We start from the raw sequence: 15,996 nt of genomic DNA on the forward strand, positions 1-15,996 counted from the left end.
GAGGGGTCGGCCCTCCCAAAGCCACAGACCCCATCCTCTGGGGTTGATAGGATTGTGTCTGGATCAATGTGCCATCCCTTGCCTAAGCGTCCCACCACCCTGACCCCCTGCCACTCCAAACCATCTAGGACAGCCTCATCTAGACCATCCCTACCTATCTAAACTTGCAACAGCATGCCTCTAGTCCAACCCTGTAAAACCTGTGGTGAAAGGAAACAAGGGTCTCTCGAAAAAACCAAACCTTGAGAGGTACCCCTGTCCATGAGAACTGCCCATACCAACTGTGAGGGGTCCAAGAACTGCGTAGCCCTTCCCACCAAGAGGTGGGGATCGCTACGTCAATCTCTGTTATCCGTGTATCTGCCCCCTTCAAATGCGAAAGGGCACTTCTAAGGAGGGAGAGCTTTGAGGGCCTCCCAAAGCTCCTCATCTGTGAATGGGGCCTCCAATTGTCTGCTCAAGCTCTGCGGGACAACCGTTGGAACTTGCGTCTAAACTGCCTCTTGAGCTATCAGAGTCGCCGAAGACTCCTCTGACTGTAACAACTATCGATAAAAAGATGTGGTCATCTCAAGGATCTGAGATCCATGTGCATCTATGCATGCTCGTCCCTCAATTTCTGAAGCTGATTCCTAGCTGATTCGGGACCAAAGGTTTGGAAGAACTGTATGGTTATCACATCCCCATGCTGTACCCATCTGGTTTTGGAGGAGTGGTACGAGAACTCAGCCCGACGAGTCTCCGTGACCTGCAAGTCAAGCCGCACACTCTCGTACCTATAGTTGAGCCACTGGGAATCTTGGTCCTTCTCTCTAAGCCTCTCAATGGATGCCATATCCCCTCGCAATCCTCTCTCCCTCTGTTGAAGAGCATGCCTCCGCCGAAGGGCCTGGGACTGCAACTCCTGAATACTCCACTGAATCGTATCAACTACCCAGACGCCCAACTAAACATCTTGTTTGGTAGCAACTCTAAAGACTTCTAGCAAAAGTTTCTTGAGCAACGGAGTACTACTACTCTCATCAGCACCATCCTCAAGCACTCCAATGCATGTCCACTCTACCACATTCCTCACTAGCCATCCCCCAACCTCTCGCAACTAGCTTGCCCCGTAGCATGTTCATTGTTCACCACTACTGATATCAAACAAGCAGCCCTGAAGTAACATAATGGATGAGCCAAAGATCATGAGGGACTATATACTAAATACATTGCATATGGACTAAGTACGTAACCTCATTCTTGATAAAAAACATTTAAAAGTTTCCCCCACAGCTTGGACCCTTAATACCGATTTACAAGACAAGGGATCCCATGAACCCTTTGCACAGCTTGGACCCTGAATACCAATCCACAAAACAAGGGATCACATGAGCCTAAAAAATTACGAGACCATCATGATTGAGCATGTCATGTCCAAGATTTATGCCTCGGTACTCGACATGCATTTAGCCAATTCGCGGAGCACGAGGGACACAGAGCTGCCTGACAGGCAGACTTTCGTATTGATCAACAAGGCAAGGGATCCCATAAGCCTAAAAAACTACTGGACGATCATGATTGGGCATGTCATGTCCAAGATTTATGCCTCGCTACTTGACATGCATTAGCCATTCACGAAGCACGAGGGAGTCAAAGCTGCTTGATAGGCAGATCCTGGATCACATCCGTATATTGCAAGGTGTTATTGAGAGGAAGAGGGCATGACAACAGAGGGTTTACTCCTGCTTTGTGGGTTTTCGCAAGGCTTTCGACATAGTGCCACAGGTTCGCCTCATCAGACACGTACAAGATCTAGGATACAGTCAAGAAATTACTTGGGTAATCTTGATACTTTATGAGAGGGTATTGCCCTCGGTCACTAATCATGTTTGGCATCTACATAGATGAGCTTGAGACATTCATCAAGACACTGGGTGGTTCTTTAGCTAGATCCTTAGTTCAAACCGAAAGATGTGGTCTTACTCTCCGCTTCCATTGAGGGCCTCCAAATGACATCTGGATGCACTTCAGACCTTTTGTGAGACAAATGATTTAGGTCAACCCCAGTAAAACATGTCCGGGCTGGTCACGCATATAGAGCAATTTACTTTTGATGGGATGCCAATAGAGATTGTTGCATCCTATACATATCTAGTAGTGCTCCTCGATCTTCACCATGAGACCCGCTATACAGGACTTGCGTAGGCGCTGTACAAGATCGATTGAGTAGGGGCTATGCCACACTTGCCAGGTCAAGCACCAATGCTTCTACTCTCGTTTCTAAGATCCAACAACCAAATCTCTTCTCTTGGACTCTCTAGTCCACACAATTGGTACATATGGCAATCCTTGCTGGGGTCCAAGGCTCCAAGTTTTATTGCTCATACTTATGATATGCAAACATTCGGTCAGACACCTAATCCTCCTAGCTGAGTTTGGAGTTGATACCCTCCAGCTTGATGCAGCCGTCCAAATGATCACATACCTCCATCGAGTAAAAGAATTTTGCGAGTCTTGGACTTCACATGGACAAATTGCCATCTTTTCAATATAGCCTCGACATCCCATGTGTTCCACTCACTTATAATGAGGCAAACCACGACATTCGAGACGATCTTGTATAGCTCCAACACCTACACGACTTGGTTAGCACCTAGCGAGCTTCCAGTGAAGCTCAGCTTCTATAGAGCGCACTATCTACAGGTCTTAGAGAAGGGTTTCATTGACCTGCTTGACTACACTCGGATCCACCTCCTCTAGGCTTTGAGGTTCTCAACTGCGCAGTTTCTTGTTTATTCTCACAAACTACGAATTGAGACTCGATGAATTTTTTTCAGATGTCTTGTGTACTATGAGATCCGACGCCGTCACCATTGCCTATTCAAAGATGAATTCAGACCCCTCTTCAACCTCTTAGTCCAAATGGAATTGTCTTTGCAAACTAGAATCTCCTGGTTGCAATTCTGCTCTCTCTCATGCAAGACTATTTCATGCTCATGTAATGGGAGTTTCAGAACTCTCTCTAGGTTTCTTTTTTTCCTTTGAAGATGCCACTGGTACGGTCATGCCTCTTACATCATTCACCAAATAAGGGCTGCTTTGCATGGCATTACCTGCCCGAGTGCTCAACATTTTTGGCTCAGCCCCAAGGACCTACATGTGAGATTCAGCTGTGGAAGATGCACTTGGAAAGTTACCCTCATAGGTATATTTTTGCACTTCTCGATCCCAAAACCATGCCTAACAAGGATGTGGACTCGAATGCACTGAGCGCACTGAGCCCCCCCTGAGTAATCATGACGGCATAATTTGCATCTCAAATTGCTTACTTCTTGAGCAACCTTTTCCTTCTTGGCATCCTCAACTGCCAAGATTGAAGAAACACAAATTGCATTAATGCCTGTAGCCTACCACTTCTCATAGTGGCACCTGCACACTTTGACCTGCAGACCTATCATAGATGTACGGTACAAGAAACACTTGGTAGTCTGTCGTATAGACTTCAAGCTTTAGGAGAGAAATCTTCAACCTACACAAGGCACAATCAAAATTCAATATAGAATTAAATCACATGACGATCGAATCATGAATGAAAGATAGTACTCAATCACTATCAAATTTCAACATAAAAATTAAATCTGCAAGGCTGCAAGCATTGGCTACAGCCTACAACAGTGTACATACTACAGCCTAGTACTTACACGCTTCCAGATTAAGTCGTGTACAGCCTAGTACCTACAGTCTTGCGCCTTGGCGAATGCAAAGCATGGAGTCTAGAGTGATGCTCTGCAATGCTCACTGATGCAACGGAAGGACTATGCTGCATGCATATGTTAAAAAATGTGTTGATAAAAATGTGCTTTAAAAAAATATTTGCTACAAGTAGCAAACCCGTTTTATTGCAACTATGGTTTCTCATATGTTATGCATAAATAGGAGGATGCAAGGTCACGGTCCTCTTTGATAGGGGCAGTTAGAAGATCTTATCAATGATTACATCACAGCCAAGGTCAATTAAGTAACCAAGTAGTCTCTCCGCTCCACAGATATTTGGCATGCCCCACAACCAGTAAGCATCAAACTATTAGACTCAATGATCTACATGGGCTCGCACGTTTGAAGTTGTAGCTAGTCTTTGATGACCTAGAAAAAGGCTCCATCTTATCAGGAATGGTAGGATCTAATGGATGCCAACTTAGAAGGGACAGCATATGGTGGCACAGACCCCAAAAAAGCAAGCACAGCATTCATGTACCCAATACAGATCATCACAACGCTCCAGAAAATTCTGCATCTATTTCGGCTCTAGCAAAAGAGATGCCACGGGCATCTCTCAGCCCGTGGCCATCTGTCTAGCCCTTGGGCAGCCACAAGGGTCGCTGAAACCCCTACGGAGGTAGATTAGGTAAGCAGCCAATTTGTACGCCATGTGGACAGCCCAGCATGCTGCCATGTCGGTTACCACAGCTCCACAACTGTGGACAGCAATGTAGGGCTGCCATGCCGCTCCAGCCAATAGGTCTACACTGGAGCAACAGCAATAGGATCACGTTGGGGACCTGCCATGTCAGCAATTCATCCATTTGCGGATCCAATCAGCAATTTGGCAAACCCAATCATCCCCTTCACAAACCAAGTTGGATTGCTGTCTAGTCAGGTCAGAACTGGAGAAGAGGGCCTATAATAGCAGCCCTCCTCATTCTACTGCATCAGCAGTCTAGCCTTCAATCCTAGCAAGCTATGGCCAGCCATAACCAGCCCTAGATTCAGCCTATCATTGAGGACAGATAAGGTATATATGGCCCCTTTGATAAGGGATATAACATTGTATTCTTTGAGTTCTGGTGATTGCTAAGGCCACCTGTAACACTATGTAATAGTCTATTTGTGAGAAATCATGGACTTTAGGCATGCACATGGGTTGATTTCTCTTTCCAATTAGCATTCACGCTTGTGCACTTAGTAGGTAGCATGAGCATCATTCTCCGTTTCTCCCTCTCTGACTTCTCTTCCTTTCTCTCCATTTTGTGAAATTTGGCCCACCGGGGAGGGGTTAAAAGGGGGAGCCTTCCCCTCCATCAAGTTGCATTTGTCTGCTCGAGTTGAATTGGCTTCTCCTGGATTCAGAGGGGTATTCCTGTCAGATATTTGGGATGCCAGGTAGGGTTGGGCATCTCTCCAACACAACAGTTTACACCAGTATTGGAGAGTAGAAGGAAAAAGCTTCTCTTCTAGAACTCAGCCAAACTTGACCTTGCATCTAGAGTTGTGGTAGTGAACCGAGTTCTCTTGGCCATTGCCTGGTTTGTGTGTTCATGCTAGTCCCGGTCTAGAGAGTGCATCACTTAGCTCATTAGACCAATCAGAAATTTGTTATGAAGTGGACTCGATGGCACGGCAAATGTTGCAGCGAGGGTGGCCTGGGAGACCATTATTCTCCCTACATGTGAAGGGGGCCTTAATATCATTGACCCGGACTTGCAATGCAGGGCATTGCTTTGTAAGGTGGTGGTGAAGGGTCTCATGCCTGGGCGGGAACCTTGGAAGGACGACTTTTTTGGACGCATTCAGGCTTGCACACCTACCTTGGGAGATGATTGGGTGGACAGCCCTCGCTGGATTTTTACTTCCGACCCTCTTAGATCTCCTGCATCTCCTCTCATGGCTGCCATCCTGAAAGCTTGGGGCAGCTCCAGGAATACACTTCGCAGGGTTCCGCCCTCTACCCTCGAAGAGATTAATAGGCAGCCGGTCATTTGGAATGACAGTATTCTTGATGAGCATGGCAGACCACTGGGCACTTCGCATTACATGCAGTGGTCTAGATGGCAGAGAGGCCCCACCTTCGCAGTAGGCAGTTGGAAAGCATTTATCAGGCTACTTGAGGATCAGAGACTACAATCCGTGAGTCACCTCAGAGGGACAACACGCAAGATTCAGCAGATAGATGCAGCCATCCCGGTGGACTGACAGTTGATATGCCTATTACTTCTGCCACTTGAATGGGAGCTTTCTCGAGGACAGCAATTCCTCTTCCGGTAATCGCTCTTCGAGGTGTTGGGGAGGATGCACTTGTCTTTGACGTTGGGGATGGGGGTCTATTTTCTAGATCCACGGATGATATTCTTCTTTCAGCCTGTTAGGATTGCTGGCTTTGTGGATCATGGAGCGGGTTTGCAGTGGTATTTAGACCCCGAACCTTTGCTCTTGGCCCTGGGATCCTAGAGATTGTGGTTATATGGAGGTGCACCTATTAGGTGCTTACAGTGGGACCTAGGAGAGTGGGAGTGGATAGATCATGGACACCGAGAGTGGTATTTAGACCCCGAACCTTTGCTCTTGGCCCTGGGATCCTAGAGATTGTGGTTATATGGAGGTGCACCTATTAGGTGCTTACAGTGGGACCTAGGAGAGTGGGAGTGGATAGATCATGGACACCGAGAGAGGAGGATTCACTTCTTTCGTTTCACGGTTGGTAATGCCAGGAGATTTCAGTTGAGCAGTGGGTTGGATTCCCTCCAAAGCCCCCCATTGGGACAGCTTCTTCATCATCGCAGATTTGCGTAGGAACTTCTGAAGGAGGCTCTGGAAATCCCTCAGAAATAGAAAGATCACTCTTTTCTTTTGGCTTTCTATTCATGGAGGGATTGCACTAAATTTGTGGAGATCACGATTTGGGGTTGACCCTACTTGCCCTCGTTGTCATTCTGCAGAGTCGTCAGTGCGACATTGCCTTTGGGATTGCAGTCAAGCGAGCACTGTTTGGAATGGGGTTGCTCGGATACTCAGCATTTTTCACACCTCCCCCTTCTTCATGACTTGGGGCTCGGTAGCCTGGTTATCCCTTACTGGGCCCAAGATGTTTTATGAGGGTGATCCTTCTTCTTGGGCACTCTCGGTCCGCAGGCAAGTGATAGAGACCTACTCTCTTCAGGATGTACCATTTACACCCTTCAAAGCTTCTCATGCTTCAGTGGACACTTCCTGGGAGATTCTGGCTCATTTCCTCTTGGCACATCTAGAGAGCCAGATGTAAAGAAGCCCTGGATGGCACCCATATACACCCTTCACATGTGTTCACGGGTATTTGGACTAACACGGTTCATACTTTGATAGCCATTTGGGCTAGCATGCAAGGCCCTTCATGGGCAGCCGCTTCTAGGGAGGGGTTCTCCCTTTTTCTCGGAGGGTTCTACAGGATTGAGATGGCACTTTCAGCCCCAATCCTTTCTTTTTGGCTTTTGAGCTTCTCATGCATTGCATGGTGTATCCCACATGGAGCTTGCTCTAACAGTTTTCTTTAATACTTAATAGAAGTCTCTTTTTGCACACACACAAAAAAAAAAGGGGGGGGAGGGTAATTACAAAGACAAAGCAGCATGTACCAATGAGACCCTCGAGATACTATGAGATCCAAGGCCGATACAAGGAGATACCCCACGGAGGCCTTAGTGGTACTAATGAGATGCCTCACAAGGAGCTACAAGATCCAAGGCCGATACAATTACTTGTTTGGCCATAAGTTTATAGACATGAGTCATGTCATTGACAACTTGGACCAACAAAACAGTACACTGCTCTTTTTGTACTTGAGATCACTAGGCATCTGTCCAAATTCATGAGATCCAAGATAGCCGGGGACCCTGACGACTCATGATCACAGATTTCTTCTTCACAAGAGACAAGCCCACACTGAATAGACCCCATAAGCCGAAGGATCCCGAGCCCATCCTCCAAATACGTCCAATCAACAGAAGGCTGAAAACACGACTGTGAGCTACTGCCCCATTTGAGGCACCCTCATTGTACATCACAGCTGATAGGTTTGCCCCAAGAAGCTGCACAAAGGACAACAGCGCAGATCTCTGACATGTTCCAAACACACCAAGAGTCCTTGTAGAACTTCAGTTGGGCCTACAAAGAGCTCGAGTCATTCTTGAGTGATCCATGATACGACAGTGTTCTTATGCTTATAGTTTCAATATCAGCTTGGAGACTTCCATTTCCCTCTTAGGGGTGCTTTTTCTAATGATGTAACTCAAACTTGGTCTCAAACACTAAATGCCAAAATAGCTTACTCTATGGTAAATATTCCTTGCAATCTTTAAATCTTCCTTCATCAAACAAAAAAAACATCTCATAAAAGATTTATCTTTGCAAAAAAATATAAATCATACAATAAAAAAGCCGATGTGTGGTTAGGGATACCTGAAATATAGCAAAGCCTACAGATGCATATCGTGTCCACTGTAGCACCTTTTTTCTTCCTGCTTCACCTTCCTTTTTTTGAAGCTCTTGAATTGTAGGATAAAGCACTCCAAGAAGTTGGAAAACTATCTGAGCGTTTATGAAGGGCACTATGCCAAGTGAACAAATGCCAAGCCTTCCTATTCCACCACCTGAGAAAGAGTCTAAAGTTCCCAACAAACTGTTCTGATCAAGGCTTCCTTGGAAGGCTTCTCTATTCACTCCACCAAGTGGTATGTATGTTCCAATACGCGACAGAACCAACCATGCAAGCAATGTCAAGAGCTTTTTGGGAAGCTGGCCCTTGAAAAAGTCGTTAAAATCAATAGAGCTGTCCTCAATAGCCGCTGCGAAATAACCACCCAGGCACAACTCTAAGCAAGTCAATTTCATATGAAACCAAGGTGCTATACAAAGCTACTTAAATGACAAGATACATTAACATGCAATGCAAATACCTCAAAGAATCTGCATCAATGATATAAATCAGAAAGCACTATAAAACATAAATATGATGAAAAACAACTTGCCATGAACAATCCGACTCCCAAAACAAAATCATAGTTGGAACCAGATGCGTATGGTTACCCCAATCAGATGTATGAGATCCCCCTTTCCATACGCATATGGAAAGGGGCAAACATACTTGACTTTTTGTTGGTTAAAAATCCATGTCCTGGACCTTTTGAAAATCACGTTTTTGCAAAAAAAAATTGTCTTTCATGAGTTCAACGTTCTATAACTCTCTAACGATTAAATGTGTATAATATATAATTTCTTCTTTTTTGTTTGTTAGAATTAGGGTCACATATGATTCAGCCCCACGGGCTGAACCATATTCCAATCATATTTTCATGAAACGTATGGAAAACACTATGGACAACATTTAAAGTGTTTTCATCATGGTGTATTAATAAACCATGGAAGAGGACAAAGATTAAAGGGGCATTATAGAACTGCAGCCAGCCTGAAAATATATTACAAATCCCTTATTCGACAGAAAAGGAGCAGCACTGTCTTGATCCCAAGGGAGCCTTACTCTCAATGTGGAGAAATACCCACAAGTGCCCAGAGGAAAGAGATGAAGACAAAACGGAATTGCTTTGAATAAACTACAAAACACAGCTCGCCCTTAGCCTTCTCCTCCTCTCCTCCTTGCAGCCTCAACCTCTCCCTTTCCCAGTGCTCTCCCACCATCCTTCCTGCTGCCTGCACTACTCCTGCAAGGAAGCTGCAGCTGGGATCTCTCTTCTGCTCCTCTTTTCTTCAGGCGATTTCACCCCCAACCTCGCTCATAGCACCTTTGATTTTTTCTCTCCCCCTGAACTCTACAGCACACTCCCTCTGTGTCAGCCACTCAGCTGTTTTTCACTCACACCTGCAGCCAACTCTCTTTCCCCCCTGCAACTTTCTCCCTCTTTGATTGTAGCTTACGTTTCTACCTGCACAGCCCATGTCTAGCATGGTTGCTTCACCCTCTCTTTTTCTTTATTTTTACCTCCCTCTCCTTATGCTTCTCCTCACAGTCGCTTTTTCTATTTTCCTTTCCCTCCCTTTACTTTTTTTTCTATCACCCTCCTTTTCTATTTACTTTTTTGGGGGGTGGGAGAACAGCCTTCTTCTCAACTCGCCTTAGGTCATCTGGGGTATCAGAGACTTATTGATCACATTGGATGTGGACCCTTTATATCAAAGATCACAAACTGTAGGTGCAAACAATGTCATCCAGGAGCATATCAGCTTGGACCCAGGTGGAGAAAGACAAAAATGTCTCAAAGACCAGGCACAGCACTCAATCTATCATCTTTTGAAGATTCCTCATCCACCTTAGTCAGTGGCCAGTTGCCTTCACACAAGATCCTTTTGAGACCATAGATCATTTCTTTTTGGGCATATACATTGCAGGTCCCTTTCAATGTTCATCAACTTAGAACACATGATCAGAGAATTTGTGGAGGAAGCCTTCAGGCGGAGCATCTCAAAAGACTCTCCTTCCTAAGCCAATGTCTCTCTAGGCAAACTTTATGCATATAACAGTCCATCATGTAGCAGGGGCTCTTGAATCAATGCATTTCTACTTGAGGTGTAGGAAGTTTGGCTTGTGAAGGTATCGCAATTTTAGAGGTGCCTCAATTGTCATAGCTATAGATTGCTTGGACGACATGAGAAATAGCCTCATGCCCCTCAACATTAGAATGCCCATCAATAGATAGCTCCCACTGATATTTCACAAGTGCCGAGGCAGCATGAGACATAGCTACAGCCTGCTAGAGGCTCAGCCTGTTCAACCCTTCCTCCTTACCCACAACATCATCATCATCCTCATACTCGGGTCAGCCTGGCTGGCACTGGTCCATGCGAGCGGCCCCACAGAAGTATATGTGTGTCAGGGGGATATTGATATGTAGCCAGTGATGGGGCGCTGGCGACTATCTGTGGGTGCCATCCGTCTCGGTCTCTTGGCAATGACTCTGCACTTGACCAGGGCTATAGTAACCCCTATGGACCGAGCCCCAGGTCTGAACAGGGATGGGAGGTCGCTCAGTGTGATATGCATGTCCGTCCGCTGTTGAATGCAGCTTGCCTCGGGCTCTGGGTCTCTGTTGCCTCTGCTGTCAGTGACTGTAGGGCGCGTGCGGTCTGACTGGAAGAACTCTATGATCCTGCTCTGAGAGGGAATGGGTCATGTGCCTCAAGACTGTCTCTGTGTCCTTAGTAAGTGCTCCCTATAGAGGACCGCCTCATGGATGAAGGTGGCGAGGCATCCCTGGTCTGGGTATGAGAGAAGTATGGATATGGCCCAAGACCGTCCCTAAAAAAGGTATGGTATCAACCGCGGATCTCGTAGTACAGGGGGCATCTGAACGCGAAGTGCTCCTCTAACTCCACCTCCTATTGATCATATAACGTGCATATGCGTCTCTCCTTGGGTATCCCCTCAGCTCGCCCACTCTCAATACAGAGTCGGTGTGGTGAAACTCGAAACTGCTCGATAGAGATCCTCAATGAGTGTGGCATGTGGATCCGAGTGTACTCTGGTGGGACAATGAAATCCTCCTCAGAGATGTGCAGACAATGGTCTCTGTAGAAACTGAGCTTCACTGGAAGCACCCTCGGCTCCAACTAGGTCCTGAATGTGTGTAATTGTAGTAGATCTTCTAGAATGACCTGGTTGACCTCGTGGTATCCCAGTGGGATAGATGGAGTGTCTAAGCTGTCCTGAAAGGGGGGCAGCCTGTCTATGTGAAGCCCCAATCTCTCAAACCACCTACGTGTCTAGGCATACCAACCTCTCTCATCCCCCCCATCTGCAAGGCCCATGGATGAAGACAGAGCCAGCCATGGCAACCTGCGTCGCTTCGCTGTACTGGACCCGTACTGTCTGACGCGGTGTAGATAGGTAATGGTTTGGAACGCCGCATCTAGCTACAGTGGGGACGCGCGGCCCGAATGATGTGATGTGGACTGATGGCTTGCTTCGGATCATCCACGAGAGCAAGAGGATCTGCAATCACTCCACCCGAGCCCACTCTGTGTCTAAGAGATCTGGCCCCCAACAAGGGCTACCGCACATGCCTGCTGGTCAAACCAAGTAGTCAAAAAGAAGAGCCTTGGTCCGAGGGTCCAATAAGTGTCAGTGGAAGCATTGTCTCTCCATGCGAGCAAGTGAGGCACATCTCCGGCTCAAACGGGGCTGCATCGTTGGTCTCATTGTGAAAATCGGGCCAAAGAAGACGACGCCCAGGTAGGTATATGAGGAGATGATCTCAACCGATGATCCATCAAATGTGAACTGCTCACTACACATGACGGCCCGAGATGTGTTGAAGATCATTACCTTGGTCTTGCCAAGGTTCACGTTCAAATCATGTGACTCACAAAAAACCTATAGTGCATCCAGATGTCGCTGGAGGCCCTCAACAAATGAGGATATCAAAACAACGTCACCCGCATGCATAGCCATATGCAATAAACTCAATGCATAGCCCCTCATGATCTTTCGTTCGGCCATTATGGAGCCTCAATGCCGTGTCCTTGACACCGCCTCTAGTGAATAGGGTGGTGCGTGTGATGAGTCCGGGGCTGGTTGGTTGGGGACATCATACAAGCTATGTGCGTAGGTGTGCCAAACTTGAGTGTCAATGAGGGGTAGAGGTGATTTCTACTCAAAGAACTTGTGCCAAAAGTCTTTAGAGTTGCTGCTGAACAAAGTATTCAATAGCTCATCCTTGTTTCAGCGGACAAATGCCTGCTTCGTCCGGCGTACTAGACAACGATACTCGCATATCGTGTCAGGTTCACTCGGAAGGCTATATTGGGCCTCGAGTCGGAGTTGCCGACGAAAAGCCTTCCACTCCTCATCGTACCAATTATTGCAGGGCACAGAACCAGGAGGTGGAGGTCTAGTGGAACGTGTGGTGTAGGAGAAGGCATATAGGGCAGCCTCATGGAGTGAGCGGCTAACTAGGGCGGCACGATCCTCTAGGAGTATGTGATCAATGTATGCGAGTAGTGTGTACAGCCATGCGGAGTAGGCGGGTGATAAGTCGTGATCAAAGTGTATGTCATGATAAGTGGTGATCGGTGGGGTGTGTGGTGCTGTGAGACCGGGAGTGGAGATGTTGAAAAAGAGGTAAGTGTGGTCTGCCTCACGTGGGAGCGGTGAAACAAAGAAGTCATTGATGTGTGCTGTGAAGGCAAGAGATCCCATGATATAGTCAACTATGCTAGAGCCCCCCCCATGTGAGAAACAAGTGAAGCCACCTGAGGAGGGCCATAGCTCAAGACCATTATAGATGATGAGGTCGTGTACCCTACCCATGTCCAGAAGTGAATGCCCGTATGATGTGACTGGCCCCTGTCTGTCCGCAGATGCTCGTGTCATCCCTGCCTCATATGGAGAGAGAGAGAGAGAGAGAGAGAGAGAGAGAGAGAGGAGTTTGGAAGAGACGTGAAACAAAGCTAAAAGTAGACAAGAAAACTACTTAGTGAGCAAAGCTACACTTATGTTCTCATCATTATCCAAGCATAAGCTGCCATCTAGATTTTGAAAAATGCTAGACAAATGACACTATCAACAGGGGAACGATCCCCAGTTCCAATAGTAAGAATCATGAAACTTGCTTTGTTTTCCCCAAACACTAAGATTCTAACAGGAAAAACAGGGACGTCCATGTGAAAGGAGTCCATGACTGCATAATAAACATCAAAGATAATACCTGCTACACCTTTGCCTGAAGATGAACCTGCTGGCCTTCCTGACTGCTTGCCTCTAACAGCCTCCATGACATCTATGAAGAGGTCCCTCCAATCATTCAATAACCTTAATGATGTGCTCTCTTGGAGTCCCAACGGATCAAATGAGTAATCTCCCACAAGCCCTGTCCCTCTGAACCCACAATTCGCCATAAACTAAAAGCATTTAAAATCTAACATCTCTTCACCTCACGCTTTCTACATGGCCTCACAAAATTACAAAAGCAGCATAACACTTGCAGAAGCCAAATTGTAAAACTGCTCTTTTCAAAAGGCAAATAGAAGGACCAAATGTACCAGGATTTTACAATACAAATAAAGGAGTCACTGAGAGGGATAAGCATGTGATAATATCATTATGTGTAAATGATGAAATAAAAACCCTTGGTTTCCTCATGATTTGGTTCTTATAGAAATAATATCTTAAAGGGGCAATTATATATACCAGAGGCAAAAGATCAGCATTCACTACTCATGTCATCATCCTTCAGGACTATGCTGTATTTGCTCTTTTACATGCCAGCAGAACAGGGAATTAAACGTCATCCCAGCTGGTTTGCTCCAACCTCTACCTATTCCAGAAGGTAAATGGACACATATCTCCATGGACTTTGCCTGTGACTCCTAGAGGCCAGAACAGCATTTATGCTGGGATTGATAGGCTCACTAAAGCTGCACACTTCATACCCACCAAAATTCAATACTTAGCCTCATCATTGCTTCCCAATTTTAAAAAATGTCTTAAAACTACATGAATTACCACAAGAGATTGTGAGTGACCATAATGCCAAATTCATGGGGCATTTTTGGAAGGACTTGTTTAAATCTATGGGCACAATTCTCACCCGTAGCACTGCTGATCATCCTCAAACTGATGGTTAAACAAGCGTAAATAGATGGTTGGAAGAATACCTCAGACATTTCTGTTTAGGCACTCAAAACAATGTGGGACCAGTGGCTTCATCTAGCTAAATTCTCTATCATAGTACTAAAATACCTCTATTGGGATGAGCCCATTTTGAAGCTCTATGTTTGGCTCCAAAGTTCATGTGCTTTCCACAGTTGTTGATTGAGCAATGGCCAACCAAACCAATAAGCAAAGGATGATCTGGCCCACATGACTACTTTACTACAGCAATGCAAGGATAATACAATTAAGGCCCAAGCCTACATGAAACTGTATGCAGATGAGAATCGAAGAGAACTTTTTTTGAGGAGGGGGATTGTGTGTTTCTCAGGGTCCACAAGATGAGATATGCTTCTCTGAAGGGAGACACTAATACCAAACTTGCACATAGATATAATGGTCCATACAAAGTTCTAAGGAGAGTTAGTGAAGTTGTCTACCAGTTGGAACTGCCCCCATCTTCCAAAAAAACCGGCCTCAAGGAAAATGCCACATGGCATCCCCCTCTTCATTTGCTCCCATTGCCCCTCTAGTGGGGCAATTTTAAGACCAAACCAATGACCAACTTGAATTTCTAGGGGTCCTTTGCCCCCTCTTTGGACCAAACCCCAAATTCACCCCCAAGGCACCAATCCCTAGGGAGAACTTTGCACACCCACATCCCATGGCCCTGCCCACTTGGTTTTCCACGGTCCCTGCCCACATGCAAGTTCAAAAAGCCAAGCCCTCATGACATACCCCTCGCTTGAAACATGGCAAGTGACCTCGATTGCATTTGGATGTTACAAGGATATGCAATAACTGAAATACATGTGATCAATAGAGCATAAGAAAAGGATAGAATAGTATAATCCCATATTTGCTAAAAATCAGCTGGGATAAGCTGTATCTGTCAATTGCATATAACAGCAGGGACTTTGCTCCAAAATTGGGGAAAGTAAACTTCAAATGAAATGACTCTTGGCACAACCCTTCCGGCTGCTATTGCGATTCAAAATGTCTTGTCATAACTGAATTTGAAGCACTATATTATTAGCTTGCAGCACCTGGAAAATGGGCTTTTGCCTCAGCATCATATCAATCATAATCCAATCAATCCGAGACATGGTGCAACCCTTTGAAATGCTTTTTTTTTTCGCAAAGAAAAGAACTTTCTATTAAAACTTGAAAAAAACTCCATACAAATCAGCTGCTAACTAGGGCTGATGATGGTAAATACAAACAAAGGACCTGGCTGTCCAAATCCAGCGTACCAGCAATCCCAGCTCACTGCCTAGGGACTGTCCAAAACAGGGGCTAACAACCAAGAAGGTGGTCTATACTTCCAACGGATATCTCTCGTGGAGAATGTGTAGAATATGCTTGCAAGCCAAGCCTTGCACTGCATAGAGTTCTTTTTCTAGTGTGGGCCAACGATATTGGGTGTCGTCTAGCTTCTTACTCTCAAAAGCTACAAGTCTGCCCTCTTGGAATAAAGCTGTCCCAATCGCAAAATCACTCGCATCGGCCTCTAAAACATAAGGCCGGGTAGGATCGGGTAATGCAAGAACAGGTGCTTCCTTGATAGTTAACTTCAAGGTTTCAAAAGCCTTGTTCAATGCATC

The 15,996-nt window shown here is 45.9% G+C and overlaps 1 protein-coding gene across 1 annotated transcript in view; it reads right to left on the minus strand.

Moving 5' to 3' along the window:
- SCY1 (SECY homolog 1) overlaps positions 1-15,996 on the minus strand; it is a 60,816-nt gene that overhangs the window by 27,646 nt on the left and 17,174 nt on the right. Inside the window, exons 2-3 of the mRNA XM_087388892.1 lie at positions 13,449-13,618; positions 8,191-8,576 (exon numbers count right to left, since the gene is read on the minus strand). Coding sequence (XP_087245018.1) covers positions 8,191-8,576; positions 13,449-13,618 — 556 coding nt within the window. The remainder of the gene's footprint in view (positions 1-8,190; positions 8,577-13,448; positions 13,619-15,996) is intronic.

Source organism: Dipteris shenzhenensis, chromosome 17 (genome assembly GCF_047967505.1).
Source record: "Dipteris shenzhenensis isolate YYH24624 ecotype China chromosome 17, Dip_SZ_1.0, whole genome shotgun sequence".
Classification (NCBI taxonomy): Eukaryota; Viridiplantae; Streptophyta; class Polypodiopsida; order Gleicheniales; family Dipteridaceae; genus Dipteris; species Dipteris shenzhenensis.